Source organism: Vulpes vulpes, chromosome X (genome assembly GCF_048418805.1).
Source record: "Vulpes vulpes isolate BD-2025 chromosome X, VulVul3, whole genome shotgun sequence".
NCBI classification, from domain to species: domain Eukaryota; kingdom Metazoa; phylum Chordata; class Mammalia; order Carnivora; family Canidae; genus Vulpes; species Vulpes vulpes.
The window spans coordinates 82,385,216-82,400,440 of record NC_132796.1 but is presented as its reverse complement, the minus strand read 5'-3'; the positions used below and the strand labels follow the sequence as shown (position 1 = coordinate 82,400,440).

The window sequence follows — 15,225 nt, the reverse complement described above, 5'->3', positions numbered from 1 at the left end:
GATTCATAGCAAACTTGAGGGGAAGGTGCAGAGATTTCCCATATGCCCCCTGCCCCTACACATGCATAGCCTCTCCCTTTATCAACATCCTCCACCAGAGTGGTATACTTTTCACAACTGATCAGCATACATTGACACACCATAGTCACCCAAAGACCATAACTTTATGGTTCACTCTTGGTGTTGTACATTCTATACATTTGCACAAATATATATTGACATGTATCCACCATTATACTATCATACAGAGTATTTTCACTCCCCTATCAACTAGCCATGCCCTGCCTTTTCATCTTTCCCCAGACCTACCAACTCATGGCACCATTGATCCTTTTACCATCTCCATAGTTTTTTCCTTTTTCAGATGTTATATAGTTTGAATCCTACAGTATGTAGCTTTTTCAGTTTGGCTTTTCACTTAATAATATATATTTAAGTTTCCTCCACGTTTTTGATGGCTTGATAGCTCACTTCTTTTTTTATTTTAAAGATTTTATTTTTTTATTCATGAGAGACACACACAGAGAGGCAGAGACACAGGCAGAGGGAGAAGCAGGCTCCCTGTGGGGAGCCCAGTGTGGGACTCAATCCTAGGACCCTGGGATCAAGCCCTGAGCAGAAGGCAGATGCTCAACCACTGAGCTGCCTAGGCATCTCAATAGCTCACTTCTTTTTAGTGTTCAATAATATTCCATTGTCTGGATGTACCAGTGTAAATTTATCCATTCACCTATTGAAGGATATCCTGGTTGCCTCTGAGTTTTGGCAATTATGAATAAAATTGCTATAAGCATTCTAGTGCAGGTTTTTGTGTATACATAAGTTTTCAACTGCTTTGGATATATACTAAAGAACATGATTTCTAGATCATATGGTATAAGTATCTTTAGTTTTATTAGAATTTGTCAAACTGTCTTCCAAAGTGGTTTACTCTCCTATGCCTTTTCCCTCTTTCTCCAAGCAGGACTCCTTTCTTTAGATTAGTTCTCCAGCTTGTTGGGTTTTAAGCTGGCACTCTGAGCATGGCCTCTGCAAAGAGAGCCTCTCTGTTAGACTCTTTCCTACTCTGATTCCCAATTCTGATACCCATGCCAATACTAGACCCCACCAAAAGCATCAGCCCATGGCTAACTCCTCCCAGTAGTTCATAATGATTGATTTACAGTTGGCCAGACACCATGTCCCTAAGGACATAGGACTGGGGCTCTATGGAGAGGGGGGGTCAGTTTAAGTAGCAGCCAGTGACAGTTTGTTCTCTAAACAGCAGAGATGTAATAATATAACTTAATGCTGAATCAAAGAAAATAAAGTCAAACTCCAAACCAATTTGATTTGCAACTTGGAATAAAAGCAATGTGTCTTGATTTAAATGTCAGGCCCACTGCTGAGTGATGATTTAATAACTTTTATGAGGGATCTTGTCACAGCAAATTCAACACTGGAATAGAATGACTCACAGATAGTGTGTTAGAAATTATACAGAAGAGCAAAAAAGGAACAAGCTTCTCTCGGGGATCCTCTAGAAACTTTGCATAAAGCCAATTTGCAGTTAGGACCTCTTTTCTCTCCCTATCCTACCACCCAATCTTTCTCTTCACAGATACCTATGTATGTATGTAGAGACAATCCCCAGCTGTGGTGTCAGCTCACTGTATTATTTTCTGAGGACATGAAGAACAATTCTAGCATGGAGGCTTAGAATTGGTAGAGTCAATCTGAAAGGTGAGGCAGCAGTGAGCCTGGCTATTTCTGAAAGGGACCTCAAGAACTCATCTAGTCTTTATTGCTCTGTCTTTAGGCAGGCACTTAACTACTTTCTCCAATTTTAAGAGTGAGAGGGCTGAAATCCTATGGGGTTAAGAGATTTCTTCAGACTCCTGTCTCCTGACTCCCAGGGAATCAGTGCTTCCTCCTGAATACCTTGTGAGATCTCTCTCCTTAACTTCCCCAGCTTCCCTGGGCTAGCATACTAGAATTCTCAAAGCTAACCATGCTCCAGTTCCAGTCAGCTTCCCAGGTCAGTAGGAAACCATGCACAGCTGTTTTTAAGGAAGAAGATTCCATTCTGCTGGCCTAATATTCAGTCATCAAGATTCATTTTGGAGGTAATTCAAAGTGTAAATATTTGATGTTTACCTAGATGAGGGTTGCTTGACCTCAAAAATACTGACATTTTTTGCCAGATCATTTTTTGTTGTGGGAGGCTATTTTATGTATTGTTAGATGTGTACCAGCATCCCTGTCCTCTGGTTCAGTGGTCTCTTCCTAGAGTATACAACTGCCTCCAATCCTTTTTATACAGAGATTGTAGGTTAATCTTCCCAAACTATACTTCTAACTCAGTCATTCTTAATGGAAAGCAATTCACTCCACCCCTGCTTCCAGGAATACTTGACAATGTCTGTTGATATTTTTGGTTTCCATAACTCAGAGGGGAGGGATAAGGGGCAGGCATCTAGTAGGTAGAGGCCAGGGTGCTACAATACACAAGACAAGCCTCCCCACCCCAGCCCACCACACCTCACCTCACTCCCATACAACAAAGGTTTTTTGGGGGGCCAAAATATCTATAGTGCCAAGGTTGAGAAACCTTGTTTTATCATGTCATCCTCTGATCAGAAAATTTCCATGATTCCCCATTGCTCATGAGAAAGATGCCAGATTTCATGGCTCCTCCTGGTCTAGAGTCAGCTTATTATTTGCCAACTATAGCTCCTTTTCTGAAGCAACTCTGAATGGAGTACTGTTTCTGAAACATGTGGTCAGCTTTCTCACTTATATAACTTTGCTCACACCAACCACTCCCACTACCTAGAATGCCCACTTCCCACTGCTTAAGTCAAGTTGAAATGCTATCTTCCCTGCAAAACCATTATCTGAGCCTGAATTCTCCCAGACACAAATAATTCTTCTTTTCTTAGATGTTCCTATAGTATTTCCATCATATGTCTCTTAAAGCATTTATCATGTTCATAGCAAAATGGAAATTTTAGGTTGGAAGGGGCTTTTAAAAATCTGTCTGGCAGAATTCGCTTCACTTAAAGCAAAGGAAATTGAGACACAGAAAGCTGAAGTGATTAGTTGAAGGCATACTTTCCCATAAATCTTAGACCATAGTAACTTGTATCCTTGGCTCCACTCTCCTGGCGTGGTTAAAATAGATGACCATGGACTTTCAGTGCTGGCATTCACATCTGAACTCTGACACTTGTAAGTTGACAGAGTAACTTGTCTCTCTGAGACTCTGTCTTCTCATCTGTTAATGATAATAATTGTGGCTGTCATGAGAATCAAATAGGATGGTGTATCCAAAGTGTCTGGCACATAATATGTTCTTAACAAATGTTTGTTAGATGAATAATCAATGGTGCTTCAGAGAGTAGGATTTAGGAATTGGTGATGGTCCATGGACTTCACTAAAGAGTGATTGGAGGTGAAGGGTGATAGTTCATTGTCACTGCTCCTTTTTTTGCACCCTTCCATAGAAAACACAAATTCCTTTATAGGCCATTGGACAAATGTCCAAGCTTTCTGTGAAGTAGGTGAATATTGACAGCAGCTCTCAACTTGAATATATAGTTCTTGAAAGGTTTGCTTTTTCCCCCTCCTTTTGCAATGCTACTGATATAACCTCTCTATTTCCTCAGGCAGATAACAGGTAGGGTTGTTGGGAGAAGGTTGGATAGAAGATCTACTTACTCTACTTCTCCTGGGCAACCTACATGGAGCAGCTTAGAGTTGAGGTGCTGTTCAGTGGCCTAACAGGAGTCTCTGTGAAAGGCAAGTCTGAGTGCATTTGTTGTGGCAAGGGGAGCACTTTGGTCCTGGCTCCTGTGATACCTGGCTCCGACCTGACTGTTAAAAGGTTAATCAAGTCCTGTTAGCTAGCTCTTCACTCTGGAGCTGCCCACTCTGTCAGCTTTCTTCCTGCCTAGGGCTTTGGGGGAATCGCATGCTATGCATTTATTCCTTTCATTTACAGAAACAACTCTTTTCCTGATCCCAGGGTGCATGTATCTAATAAAAATATCCCTGCTACTCTAATGGAGGGATGACCTGACAAGCAACTCAAGAAAGAATGAGACGTCTGATGCCTTGTCTAGACTACATTGGGAGCATGCCAGAGAAGAGGAAGTTGGGTCCACCCCAGAGCTGGCTCCTGTCTACTCTACCATGTAAGCACAGGAGATTTTGGTTAGAGGGATTATGAGAGAAGCTCAGGTGAACCTATTACAAATTAATTTAGATTCCTCCTCTTTAGGGCTTACAGGTCAAGGGTCCTGGAAGAGAAAAATGGCTTTCGGGGGATGAGGAAACCAGTAGAGGGCAGAGTACCAGATTGATAGTAGAGACTTTGGTCTGGATCCCTGCTTCTACCTCCCTGCTTCTGAGAGAGTTCCCAGGGCTATCAACTAAGCCTCACATTCCTGTCTGTGAAATGGGCACAATAAAAACTGCAGCCTTCCCTAAGGATGGCTGAAGTTGAAGGTTTGCCCATCTCTAGAATTTTCACCTTGTGAAACCCAAAGCATTGTGTAAAACCTCCTAGTTTTAGTGAGTATGTGTGTATTCTAAGGGGAGGTGTGACAAGGTAGGGGGAGGGTACAAATTAATAAATTTGTATTTGCTTCCTCAATATGATATTCTTCAGTGGACTCTTCTCAGAGTCCCAGCTTTATTGTTCATGGTGAGGCCACTTTGTAGATAGTTGAATTATTTTTTCTAAGAAGGGTACTCTTTCAAATTCACTCCATCTGTCTAAGGATTGCTTTGTTTCCATATCTACTATAGTCTGGCTCTCACTAGTATTTTTTGTACGGGGCCATCGGACTTCAAGAAGTTATATGACTGCCACCATCTATTGGTAGAGTACTATCTCTGCTAAAGAACTAAAATTGTCACATTGGCCATGGCAAGGGATAAGGGATTCACTCATTCATTCAAGTATAGAAGGAAGTATACACAATGCTAATGAAGACCTCTGATGAAGGAATTTGACTTAGGGAAGTCAGGGAAGGCTTTGCTAAGGATTTATGATTGGGCTGAGCTTTGACGAATGACTAAACATTGACTAGGCAGAGAGTGGTGGGAAGTATTTGTTTTTATGTGCACATGCAGTAAGCATTTCAGGCAATGGAATATGCATAGGCCTTATGGTAGTAAGGACTGTAGCACATTCCAGGAACAAATAGAATAGTACTATAGCTGGTTTTATAACTTTAATAAAAAATTTAAGCCATAGGTTTGGATGTTGAGGATTAAAAATTCAAGTGTACCCATCTTTGGAGTATTGTTAGGCTAAAATATACATAATGATCAACCACTGTTAACAGAGCATGGGAGGCATTATCAAGAAAGAGACAAATACATTTGCACTGTTGAGCCAACAATCTGGAAGCGGGTAAAAGGCAGATGAAAAATATATGATATGTAAATTTTCCTCTTAATTTGTCAAACAGTAACCCACGTAAGGGATGCATGAATAAACTCTTGGAGGGCTACCTGGTTGAGGTGACTTGAGCCCACTGGCGTCAATGTGGGAAAGCTTCCTGAAAGTACTAGATAGTGTTCTGAGAAAGATATGAATCGATGAATAAGAGGAAAGAAGCTGTTTCTGGCAGGAGAGAGAGTATGAATAATAATTTGGTGGTGGTAGGAACGCTATTTCTGAGATAAGAAATTGAGGGTAAATTAGGCTGGCCTGAACAGAGGAACAAAGGAGTTTAACTTGGGGCCATCTTATACTCTTTATATGACATGCCAACTAGTCAATTAAAGGAAGGAAAATTAAGGTTCACTGAACACCATGTGAACAGAAACAATTGGTTATTAGGAAGTAAATTGTCAACATCAGTCTTGACATCTCCAACTGACTGACTGTAGTCAGGAGTAGCTTTCTGCAAGACTGTGAGGTAGGTGAAGGTCACTGCCTACCTCTTTTCTTGGGGCCCCTCTGCAATTTTCCATTAGTGGCATCTGCTCCAATTTCTGGAGTCTTGTTTGCTTAAGCACTTGATTTTAACAATTCATTGTTACTCTGTTCCCTTATAAATTAATGGCTCTCCTTCTTTCTTTGGGCATTGACATTTTTGGATGGAATGTTCTTTGAGAAAACACAAATATTTCAAAGGACAGAATCTACCTCTGATCGAAAGGCAGGTGGTGGAGTGGATATTTTTGAGCAGGTGACCTTTCCTATTACCCTTCAAAATGAAACTACCACCTTACAAGCTCTGACTTGATTCCAATGCGTATTTTTTCCCTGGAGATGCTGAAAGGGGTAGGTTAAGATAAAGGCATGTAACAAGGGGCAAGGGATTTTTATTTTTGTGCCTGTCAAATCTCCTGATGATGCAGAAAAAAATGGTTCTTTGGAAATAGACCCTGTACTGCAGTACATATGTGTGGTGAAAAATGTAGAGCTTTAGAGTAGAGATTTGCCAGGGTTTATATCCTGACTCTACTGCTGTGTGATCTTTCACAATTGCCTTAACCTGTGCCTCAGGTTACCTCATCCTACATAAAACAGAGATAATAAAGAGTGCCTATTTCATATAGTTACTGTAATGATCAATGGGATGTATGTCTAAGGAGTTTTGCATAGTTCTTGACACTTGATCAAGTTGTTCTTATCATCAACTTCATTAGCAGTACCACCACCACTACCACCCACACCACCCTCAGGTTCCTACTGTAACAAAATGACATTTTATAACTTCTTACTAAAGCAAATACCAGCCATTAGCAAAAAAGGAAAAGAAGAAACAAGAAGCCCAGTTGCACTCAGTTTCATAGTTTCACATTAACCCTAACACCCCAAGGAGAATGTCTGAGAAGACAACACAACCCTCATGTCTCTGTCCCTATTTCTACAGGTACCTGTCGGCTTGGCTGGGCCTATTACTGTGCTGGAGGTGGAGCAGCTGCAGCCATGTTGATCTGTACCTGGCTCTCTTGCTTTGCTGGAAGAAACCCCAAGCCTGTCATGTTGGCAGAGAGTATCATGAGGAACACCAATTCTTATGCCATGGAGCTTGACCACTGCCTCAAACCTTGAGTTTTGGCAAAAGATTGGAGAGAGTGGGAAAGAGAAAGGAAGAGAGCCTTGAAAAGAGGCCACTAATGTGGCCTCCTGTTTGCATGCTTTTTAACTCACCATTCATTTCCACCTTCCCATAAGCCAGTAGGTCAGTGGCTATTTACAAAATTCATCAACAACAATGATTCTCTTAAATGTTTACCTAGCTGGTGAGTACCCACTAGCCCTCATGTCCCAGAGTGCTCCTTTATGCAAAATAAGGAGAAGATCCTCACCTGAAAGGTAACTTCACAATCAGGCAGATCTTCAGAGTTCTACAGCTCCTGTCTATCACTTAAAGGCTGTGTAGGAACACATGTGCAGGGAAGGACCAGGAGATGAACAGGGCTGGTTCCTACACTCCATGTATATGGCCCTCCCCCTGGTATTTATTGCCATATCCAAACGTCTATGGAATGCCACTGTTCAAATTTTTGCAAACTTCTCAGGACTATACCTTAACTCTTCCTATTTTCTCTTGCTTCTTTTCCTTTCCACTTGTGGGGAAGCCTATGGAGAAGGTGACTCACAATGGGGAAAACACTAATCAAGGATAGTTGCATAGAATCTAAAACCCCTTCCTCATTATGCTTTAGAATATTCATAAGAGTTCATTTTGTGTTCTGGCTGGGTGACTGGCATCAAAATAGTGGCAAGTATTCCCTAATCCCTTATAGATACAGAAATGGCGTTCATCCAGTGTTCTGAGCAGAGATTAGCATTTGTTGTACACTCAATAAACATGAATTCACAATGATGATGACAAAGATGTTTCTGCTGGCACCTTATTAAAATTTCTATTAGAGTTCATTTTTATTGACTAGGAAATTCACAGTAGCTTTTTGTCCCTATAGTCATTCCTTGCATGATATAAGTTTCTCTTTCTGTTTCTAAGATTGCTCATCAAATGCCTTTCCCTCCATCATACCAGGAGTGAATTAGACATGAAAGAGCACAGCTCTGATTTCAACTAGGGCTGATATATTTTTAGGGCTGGCCTCCATCCCATCGGTGCTCAAAGCTGACAGACAATGTAGAAGAACTTGGTGTCTCCCAGGGACAGAATTTGTCTCCCCCTCCCCAATTAATTCAGGCCAGCTCTATTGTTCTATAACTATAGCTTTAGGGATTAGGGAGAGCCTGTGACTCAAAAGGCCAGCTCATCTGTTTCTATTCTTAATCACTTCAAAGTGGTTTAGGTACAGCCCTACCTGGAAGGGGAGAACTAGCAAAAATTGGCCTTATTAGTTACATGCCATTTCAAGGGTCAGGGTCCTGATATTGACCTTATGTAGGTAAGTGAATTCAAGTATATACTTCATTCATGAGCTCATTCATTCATCTAGTCACTCATTCAGGACACATCTCTTGAGTATCCTACTGTATGCCATACTTTGTGCTAAGTGCTATGGATAAAAGGAAGAAACCGTTTCTCACCCTAAAAGAGATAGTGGTGGGCATCGTCAGACATGTAGATAAATGATTGCCAGTGTGTTGCATGGAGTCTAAGTGCTAGTAAGTGAAGTAGAGGGGGCTAAAGGATCATGTAGAGAGGCTATTAAATCAACTTGAGGCGAGGGGGTTCATGAGAAAACTTCATCGGAAGGATGATGCCTAAGATAAGTCTGAGAGCTGAGTAGGGGCAGTTAGTCAGCAAAAGCAAGAGGGTACTAGACAAAGGAGCAGGAAAACCAGGAGCATGGAGACATGAAAGAATATGGAACCATTATGAAAGCAATGAATAAGGTTGTACAAAGTGAGTTGGCCAAAAATGAAGCTGAAAAGGGAGATACTGCTCAGATTCCACGAGGCTTTCTACCCCAGGACAGGGAGTTTGGATTTTATCCTAAAGGAGCACCATTGGAAGGGAAGTGACATGAACATATTTATGTTTTCTCAAAGATCAGTTTGACAAAAGTAAAGAGAATGAAATAGAATAGGGAGAAACTAGAGATGTTTTGGTAATCCAGGTGTAAAAGGAACCAGTCCTGATTAAGGTGGTAATTGTGGGGCTTGAGCAAATGGATGAATGTGAAAAAAGATATTTAGGAATTAGGTCCCACAGCACTTAGTCTAGTGGATACATGTATGTGAGGGCAAGTGAAAGTTTGCGGATGACCACTTTGGGATATGGTGGTTCCTATCACCAAGGGGGGAATACTAGAGGAATAACTGATGATTGAACTGGTGTCAAGAATTATCTTCCTCATGGAACTGGATTAAGTATTTAAGGTAAGGGAGTTGCACATGCCTCATTGGAAAGGAAGCAGTGTAATTTGGTTTGCAATTATAAGAAAGATGACTAAGAAGATAACTAAGAACAGGTAAAACAAAATGGAATCAGCTCAACCTCATTTTTATTAGGTAGACAAAATAATGCAACTTGAACTTAGGAAACTCCATGATATGGAGAATATGTCAAGCATTTGAGAAAAGGCAGACCACTCTCCTTAGAAAAGACAGACCAGGTGATCTCTCTTCTCAGGATAGGGAACCTTCTGGAATTCTGTGGGATGGAATTTGTGGAAGTGGTATATATCTTTAAGCCAGGGTCTTGGCAGAAAATAGATGGCATACTCAGTAAGGTCTACTTAGCCAAGATGAGCTTAATGCAGGGGGGACCATTTATTTTATTTTATTTTTTAAAAAGATTGTATTTATTTATTCATGAGAGACACAGAGAGAGAGGCAGGCATAGTCATAGGCAGAGGGAGAAGCAGGCTCCATACAGGGAGCCAGATGTGGGACTTGATCACGGGACCATGGGATCACGCCCTGAGCTGAAGGCAGATGCTCACCAGCCGTCCTGATGGGGGACCATTTATGGTGGAATGTGCAGGATTAAAGGACCTGCTGGTGCTAGTGAGACATAGAGATACTATGAACAGTGAGAAGCTGTTATTACCCCTAGGACTTAAAGGGCAAGGGGAAGAAACTGTTGGAACCTAGCAAGAGCTATTCTGGTGCAAGAGGGGAGCTGCCTGATAAGAGCTGTGACTTGAGGTAGCATAATGTGGACTCTGCTTAAATGCAATATAGCTGGTGGAATGAGGGGAGAGGGGTATAAAATCTCACTCTCTTGACACTCTGATCTCCTGCCAGTGCCCACCATTAGTGAGACCTAGCCAGATGCCAGCTAGCAAAGAACCCTGTTGCTACAATCTGTTGAGGTCAACTTTGGTACAGAACATGGCAAATAATAAGAGCACAGAATGGACTTTGGGGGTGGGAGGAGCAAATGGAAAATAACAGCTCAGTGAGTGTACTTGGCCCTTGACACTATCATTCCCTTATACATTGCTCTTCAGGAACCCTGTGCTTTTTAGAGTTCAGGAAGTCTACATGGTCCAGACACTCGAACACACTGGGAAGTAGTTACACCCTAAAGAGGAGACTGAGCAGGAAGGAATTAATTCCAAAGAACCATTTTAAATGACTGTCACCTTGTATAAAGTACTAGCTAGTTGGAATGCTTCCTCTCCTTTTCTAGGGGAAGGGGATAATATTTAAAAGGGATTTTTTTTTTCTTTGAGGAAACCAGACCTTTAGGGGCTTATAGTGAAAGAGGGATTCAGCCCCTTGTTCAATTTGAATTTAAATTCCTTTCTGCCTGTGTCTGTTTTCTTTGCTGCCAAGCCTTATTTTTGCATATGTCTGACTAGCCTGTTTTTCCCCCCTGTGGCCTGGAGTAGACTCTTGAAAGCTAAGCCTACCTCCTCTGGCTACTGTTGAACAGAGAGGAAGGAGAGATCATGGGTCAGGTGGAGGTCCAAATGAATCAAATGAGGACCTTAGAGACTGTGATTTGTCCCATGCCCGGCTGGCTGCCATGCTTCCCACCTGTGTACACAGATGGAGTGTTGTACCACAGGTCCTTTACTGGAAACACGTAGACCTTTTGGCAGGAGGTGGTGACAGGTGGGATGCTATTCATCTGGACAAGCTCACAATCCACTGATTATTTCATAAGAGCCCATTCAGCAGGACATTCTTTTAGGAAAGAATGCCATAGTGGCAGTAATTGCTCAATTAACATACCTTGATGTCTGTATGGTTATAGTTTCTACATCTCGGTATACTGCAAGTGTTTAGTCACTCAGGTATGTCTTAGTCAATGTCTTCTCCCTAATGTCCCTCATTATCCCTGCTCCTAGGGGAGTAGCTCCCTCCATTCACTTGTAGCGACTGGGGATTCCAGGCACTGGGATCCTACTTTGCCAAGATGGAAAGGAAACAAAGGAAACAAAGATGGAAAGGCTCTGACCTCTAGAAAAGGGGTTTTGGCTTCTGTAAGAATTGGTGGCAATATAAGTTTTTTGTTGGATGAGAGGAAACCCTGGGTAGATGAGGGGATAAGGAAGCTGTGGAGAAGCACAGGCTTTATAAATCGTCAAACACAGTGCACTAAGAGGGAGGGTCTGGCCCCTTCAAAATGTGATAAAGACTTTCTTCAGTCTGGCTTTCACTTTTGGTAGAAGTACTAATGTGGAGAAACTGCAGGATGGTATTTGGTTCCAAGGCAGCCTGTTGGTGGGGGAAAAAGAAAAGGAAGCTTCAAGAAAATAGGGAATGCATTTTGTAAAAGACGGAAGGCATTGCACCTGGTGGTTTAAGGGGAAAGGTGTGCTGTTTCTAGAATAAACAATCAATCTCTTACCAGGCCCAGTAAAGCTTTCCCAGCAGACAGGAAGCATGGCCCTTTCAAGGAGTCATCTCTACTCCATGACCTTGGTTTAAAAGCATTTCCTGAGCTTCAGACATTTATTACTGGCCTCTCTTTCAGATGTAGTTTTCATTTTCAATTTTCATTTTGTCTACTTATGAGTTTAGGCTCTCCCAGTGTTGATCTCTTCTCTGAATGCATCGAACCCCCACTGAGTTCTCAAAGCTAACAGCAAAATAAACAGTTGCTATGTGTGCACACAAATGATTTAGATTTTCATTATACAGAGCTGCTGATATGTTAAGAGGTAGCAGTAGGGGGAGACAAAATGCTTGGTTTTGACTGCAGCACTGTATCCTGTTCCTTCCTCCCTCTCTAGAAACGAGGCCCCAAAGAACAGTACTTGGGAAAGGGGGGCATTGAGGCCAGCTGGCATCCATGAGGGCAGCCCACAATGTTGTCTCTTTTTCATGTAGTGCGTCTACTTCCTGGAGAGATGGTGGCAACTACAGAAAGGAAACAAAGCTGCTAGAAAGGTCAAGGGGAATAAAAGAGGGGTAGATAAAGAGGTAAATATTGGAATCATTCCAGAGATATGTTGCTTCTTCCCACTGTGACCTATTAGAATCTCATTTGGGGAATTTTGGGTTTCTTTCCATGATATCTCTTTGTATCTTCTGAGCTAAAATACTGACCCCTAGGTAACATGGTAGAGTGAAGACTGTCAAGGCTTTGGAGCTCAGGCAGATGAGGTTTGACTCCCAGCCTAAAAATTTCCAAGCTGTGTCTCCCTGTGAAAATTACTTAACTTCTCTTTGTTTACTAAGCTTTCTAAGACAGCATCTCCTATTTGCTGTTGGCCTTCACATTCCCCAGGAGCTATGGTAGGCATTTACCATTCAGCAGCTCCATACCTTTCACTTCAAACTGATTATTCTAACAGTGATTTGTAATTCTGGTTCACATTAGAGTCCTCTGAGAAGCTTTGATAAAAGTTTGATGCCTAGGTCCCACCCCAGTTTAACTGAGTCAGAATCTCTGGGGGCCACTAGACCATCCCATCCCATTTTCATTATTGATATCATCTCCTGGCCTCCTACTCATCTTTCATTCATTGAGTATTTCAGCACGTGGTCTACTTCTTGTCAGCCATCCTTTTGGAAATTTCAACATTCATGTGAACTTCTGTGTCAACTTCTTGGCCTCCAAGTTCTTTGGCTTCCTTACCTCCAATTATATTTTCTTCCAACTAATCTCTGCTGCTCACACTCTTGAAATTAGCAAGAAACACACCATCACCTAAATCTTGATTCTAAGCCTCCCATTCCTGACCAACACCTCTTAACTTTTCAGTTCATGTTCTTAATATCTCCATTCTATCAACTCTTTGATCCCATCCTACTTACTCAATCTAGGATCCATAGTTCATCAATGTAATCATCTCTTGAATAAATGTTCCACTCTTTTGCTCCTGTCATATATTTGTCCCACAAAGCCTTAATACATTTAAATTTAATAATATACATGGTCTGTGCTTGTACCAATTTCCCAACCATTGAGAGAGGAAAACAATAACTGTTCTTGCACCTTTTCTCTGTCGACACCCACTCCCTTGATGAGTTCATCTACTCTCATGGCTTTAAATATCCCTACTTTTGCTACTCAAAATGTGAGCTATAGTTCAAAAACATAGGATTGCATTAGAAATTTAGGATCTTGGGCTCCATCCCAGACCCACTGAATCATAATCTGCATTTTAGCTAGATTCCCAGGTGCATTAAAGTTTGAAAACCAATGATCTATACCAGTGATTCTTGGCTCTGATTGCAAACTGAAATTAGGTGGAGAGTTAAAAGTCTGCTATTGCCAAGGCCAACTTTCAGAGAATCTTATTTAGGTGGTCCAAGATGGGGCCTGTACATGTATAGATTTTGTAAGTTACTATGTGATTTTAATGTGCAACCATGATTAAAAAACACTGACTTAAATATTGATAGCTCCCAAATTAGTATCTTCTGGGTCAAACTTCTCCCATGAATTCCAAGCTCATAAGTCCAACTACATACTCCGCATATCTACTTTTATTTATTTTTTTAAATTTATTTATGATAGTAACAGAGAGAGAGAGAGAGAGGCAGAGACATAGGCAGAGGGAGAAGCAGGCTCCATGCACCGGGAGCCTGATGTGGGATTCGATCCCGGGTCTCCAGGATCGCGCCCTGGGCCAAAGGCAAGCGCCAAACCACTGCGCCACCCAGGGATCCCATCTACTTTTATGTCTAATAGGCTTTACAAATTGTACATATCCACAACCAAGAGCCAAACCTTCCTCCCTAAACCTGCTTTCTATAATTATCCCAATCTTAGTAAGTAAATGGCACCATACTTATTTGGTTATTCCCCTACTTCCTTTGATGGCCCTTCTCATTGTTTTCTGGCTCTTCTGCCTCCTCTCAAGATGCAGAATCTCCCCAGCTGATCTTATATATATGATGATGATTTAAATATGATTAGGTTGCTCAAGTCTAACCTATGCAAAGAAAATTACTAGTTTCCTTTTTCCCCTCTCTAACCATTACTCCTGCCAAAAATTTGAAAGTTAATCTCTGATTCCTTTTCTTCCCTTGGTCCCTACTTCCAATCCATGTGCAGGTTCTATCAATTGTTTGTACAAAATACATTCCTTATCTGTTTATTTCTCTTATCTTTACTGGTACCATCCTAAGACATTACTGATTGTATTGTCTTATACAATGACAATGCTAATACAGAAAGTATTAGCAACTTGGCACTAAAAAGGGGATATCCTAACCTGACAACAGATTTCAAGCCTTCAACAAATATCATACTAAATGGTGAATTCTAGAAATATTCTTATTTAAGTAAGGAAAAAGTCATTGAAAAATATTTCAGTCCACAACAACAATCAAAAATATAAGGTACTTAAGACTAAAACGAAAGATGTAGAGGAAGTTACAAAACATTGCTGAAGGGCATGGGAAAAGACTAAAAGGAGAGACAAATGCATTTCATGAATTAAAAAAACTTGATACTTCAATGTGTCACTTCTCTCTAAATGAATCTGTAAATTCCATGCGGTTCCAATAAATATTCCATCTGTTATTTTTTTCTTAGTGTAACTTTACTTGCTGATTTTCACATTTGGATTCATATATCAAGGCTTCATGCAAAGCTATAATGATTGATAAGTGTAAAATTGACACAGGGATCAACACATAGACTGATGCAACAGAATATAGGATTGCTATAGACTGAATTGTGTCCCTCCAAATTCATATGTTGAAGCTCTAACTGACAGTGTGATAGTATTTGGAGATGGACCTTTAGGAGGTAATTAGGTTTTGATGAGGTCATGAGGATAGGACTCTTATAAGTGCCCTTACAAGGAAAGATACCAGAGAGTTTGCTCTCCCTTTCTCTTTCTCCATCATGTGAGAGCACATCATGTTCCCTGAGACTACCC

The 15,225-nt window shown here is 41.2% G+C and overlaps 2 protein-coding genes across 4 annotated transcripts in view; one reads left to right on the top strand and one right to left on the bottom strand.

Moving 5' to 3' along the window:
- Positions 1 to 15,225, bottom strand: part of RTL4 (retrotransposon Gag like 4) — a 518,532-nt gene that overhangs the window by 10,921 nt on the left and 492,386 nt on the right. The gene's annotated exons all lie outside the window — the stretch shown is intronic.
- Positions 1 to 15,225, top strand: part of LHFPL1 (LHFPL tetraspan subfamily member 1) — a 255,441-nt gene that overhangs the window by 48,336 nt on the left and 191,880 nt on the right. The window contains exon 4 of one of the 3 annotated variants that reach the window (XM_025983890.2): positions 6,876 to 7,845. The exons of 1 other annotated variant lie outside the window; for it this stretch is intronic. In XM_025983890.2, coding sequence (XP_025839675.1) covers positions 6,876 to 7,057 — 182 coding nt within the window. In that variant the 3' untranslated portion in view covers positions 7,058 to 7,845. Of the gene's footprint in view, positions 1 to 6,875; positions 7,846 to 15,225 lie in introns of those variants that run through there. One more of the 3 variants, XM_025983891.2, reaches the window with a different exon arrangement.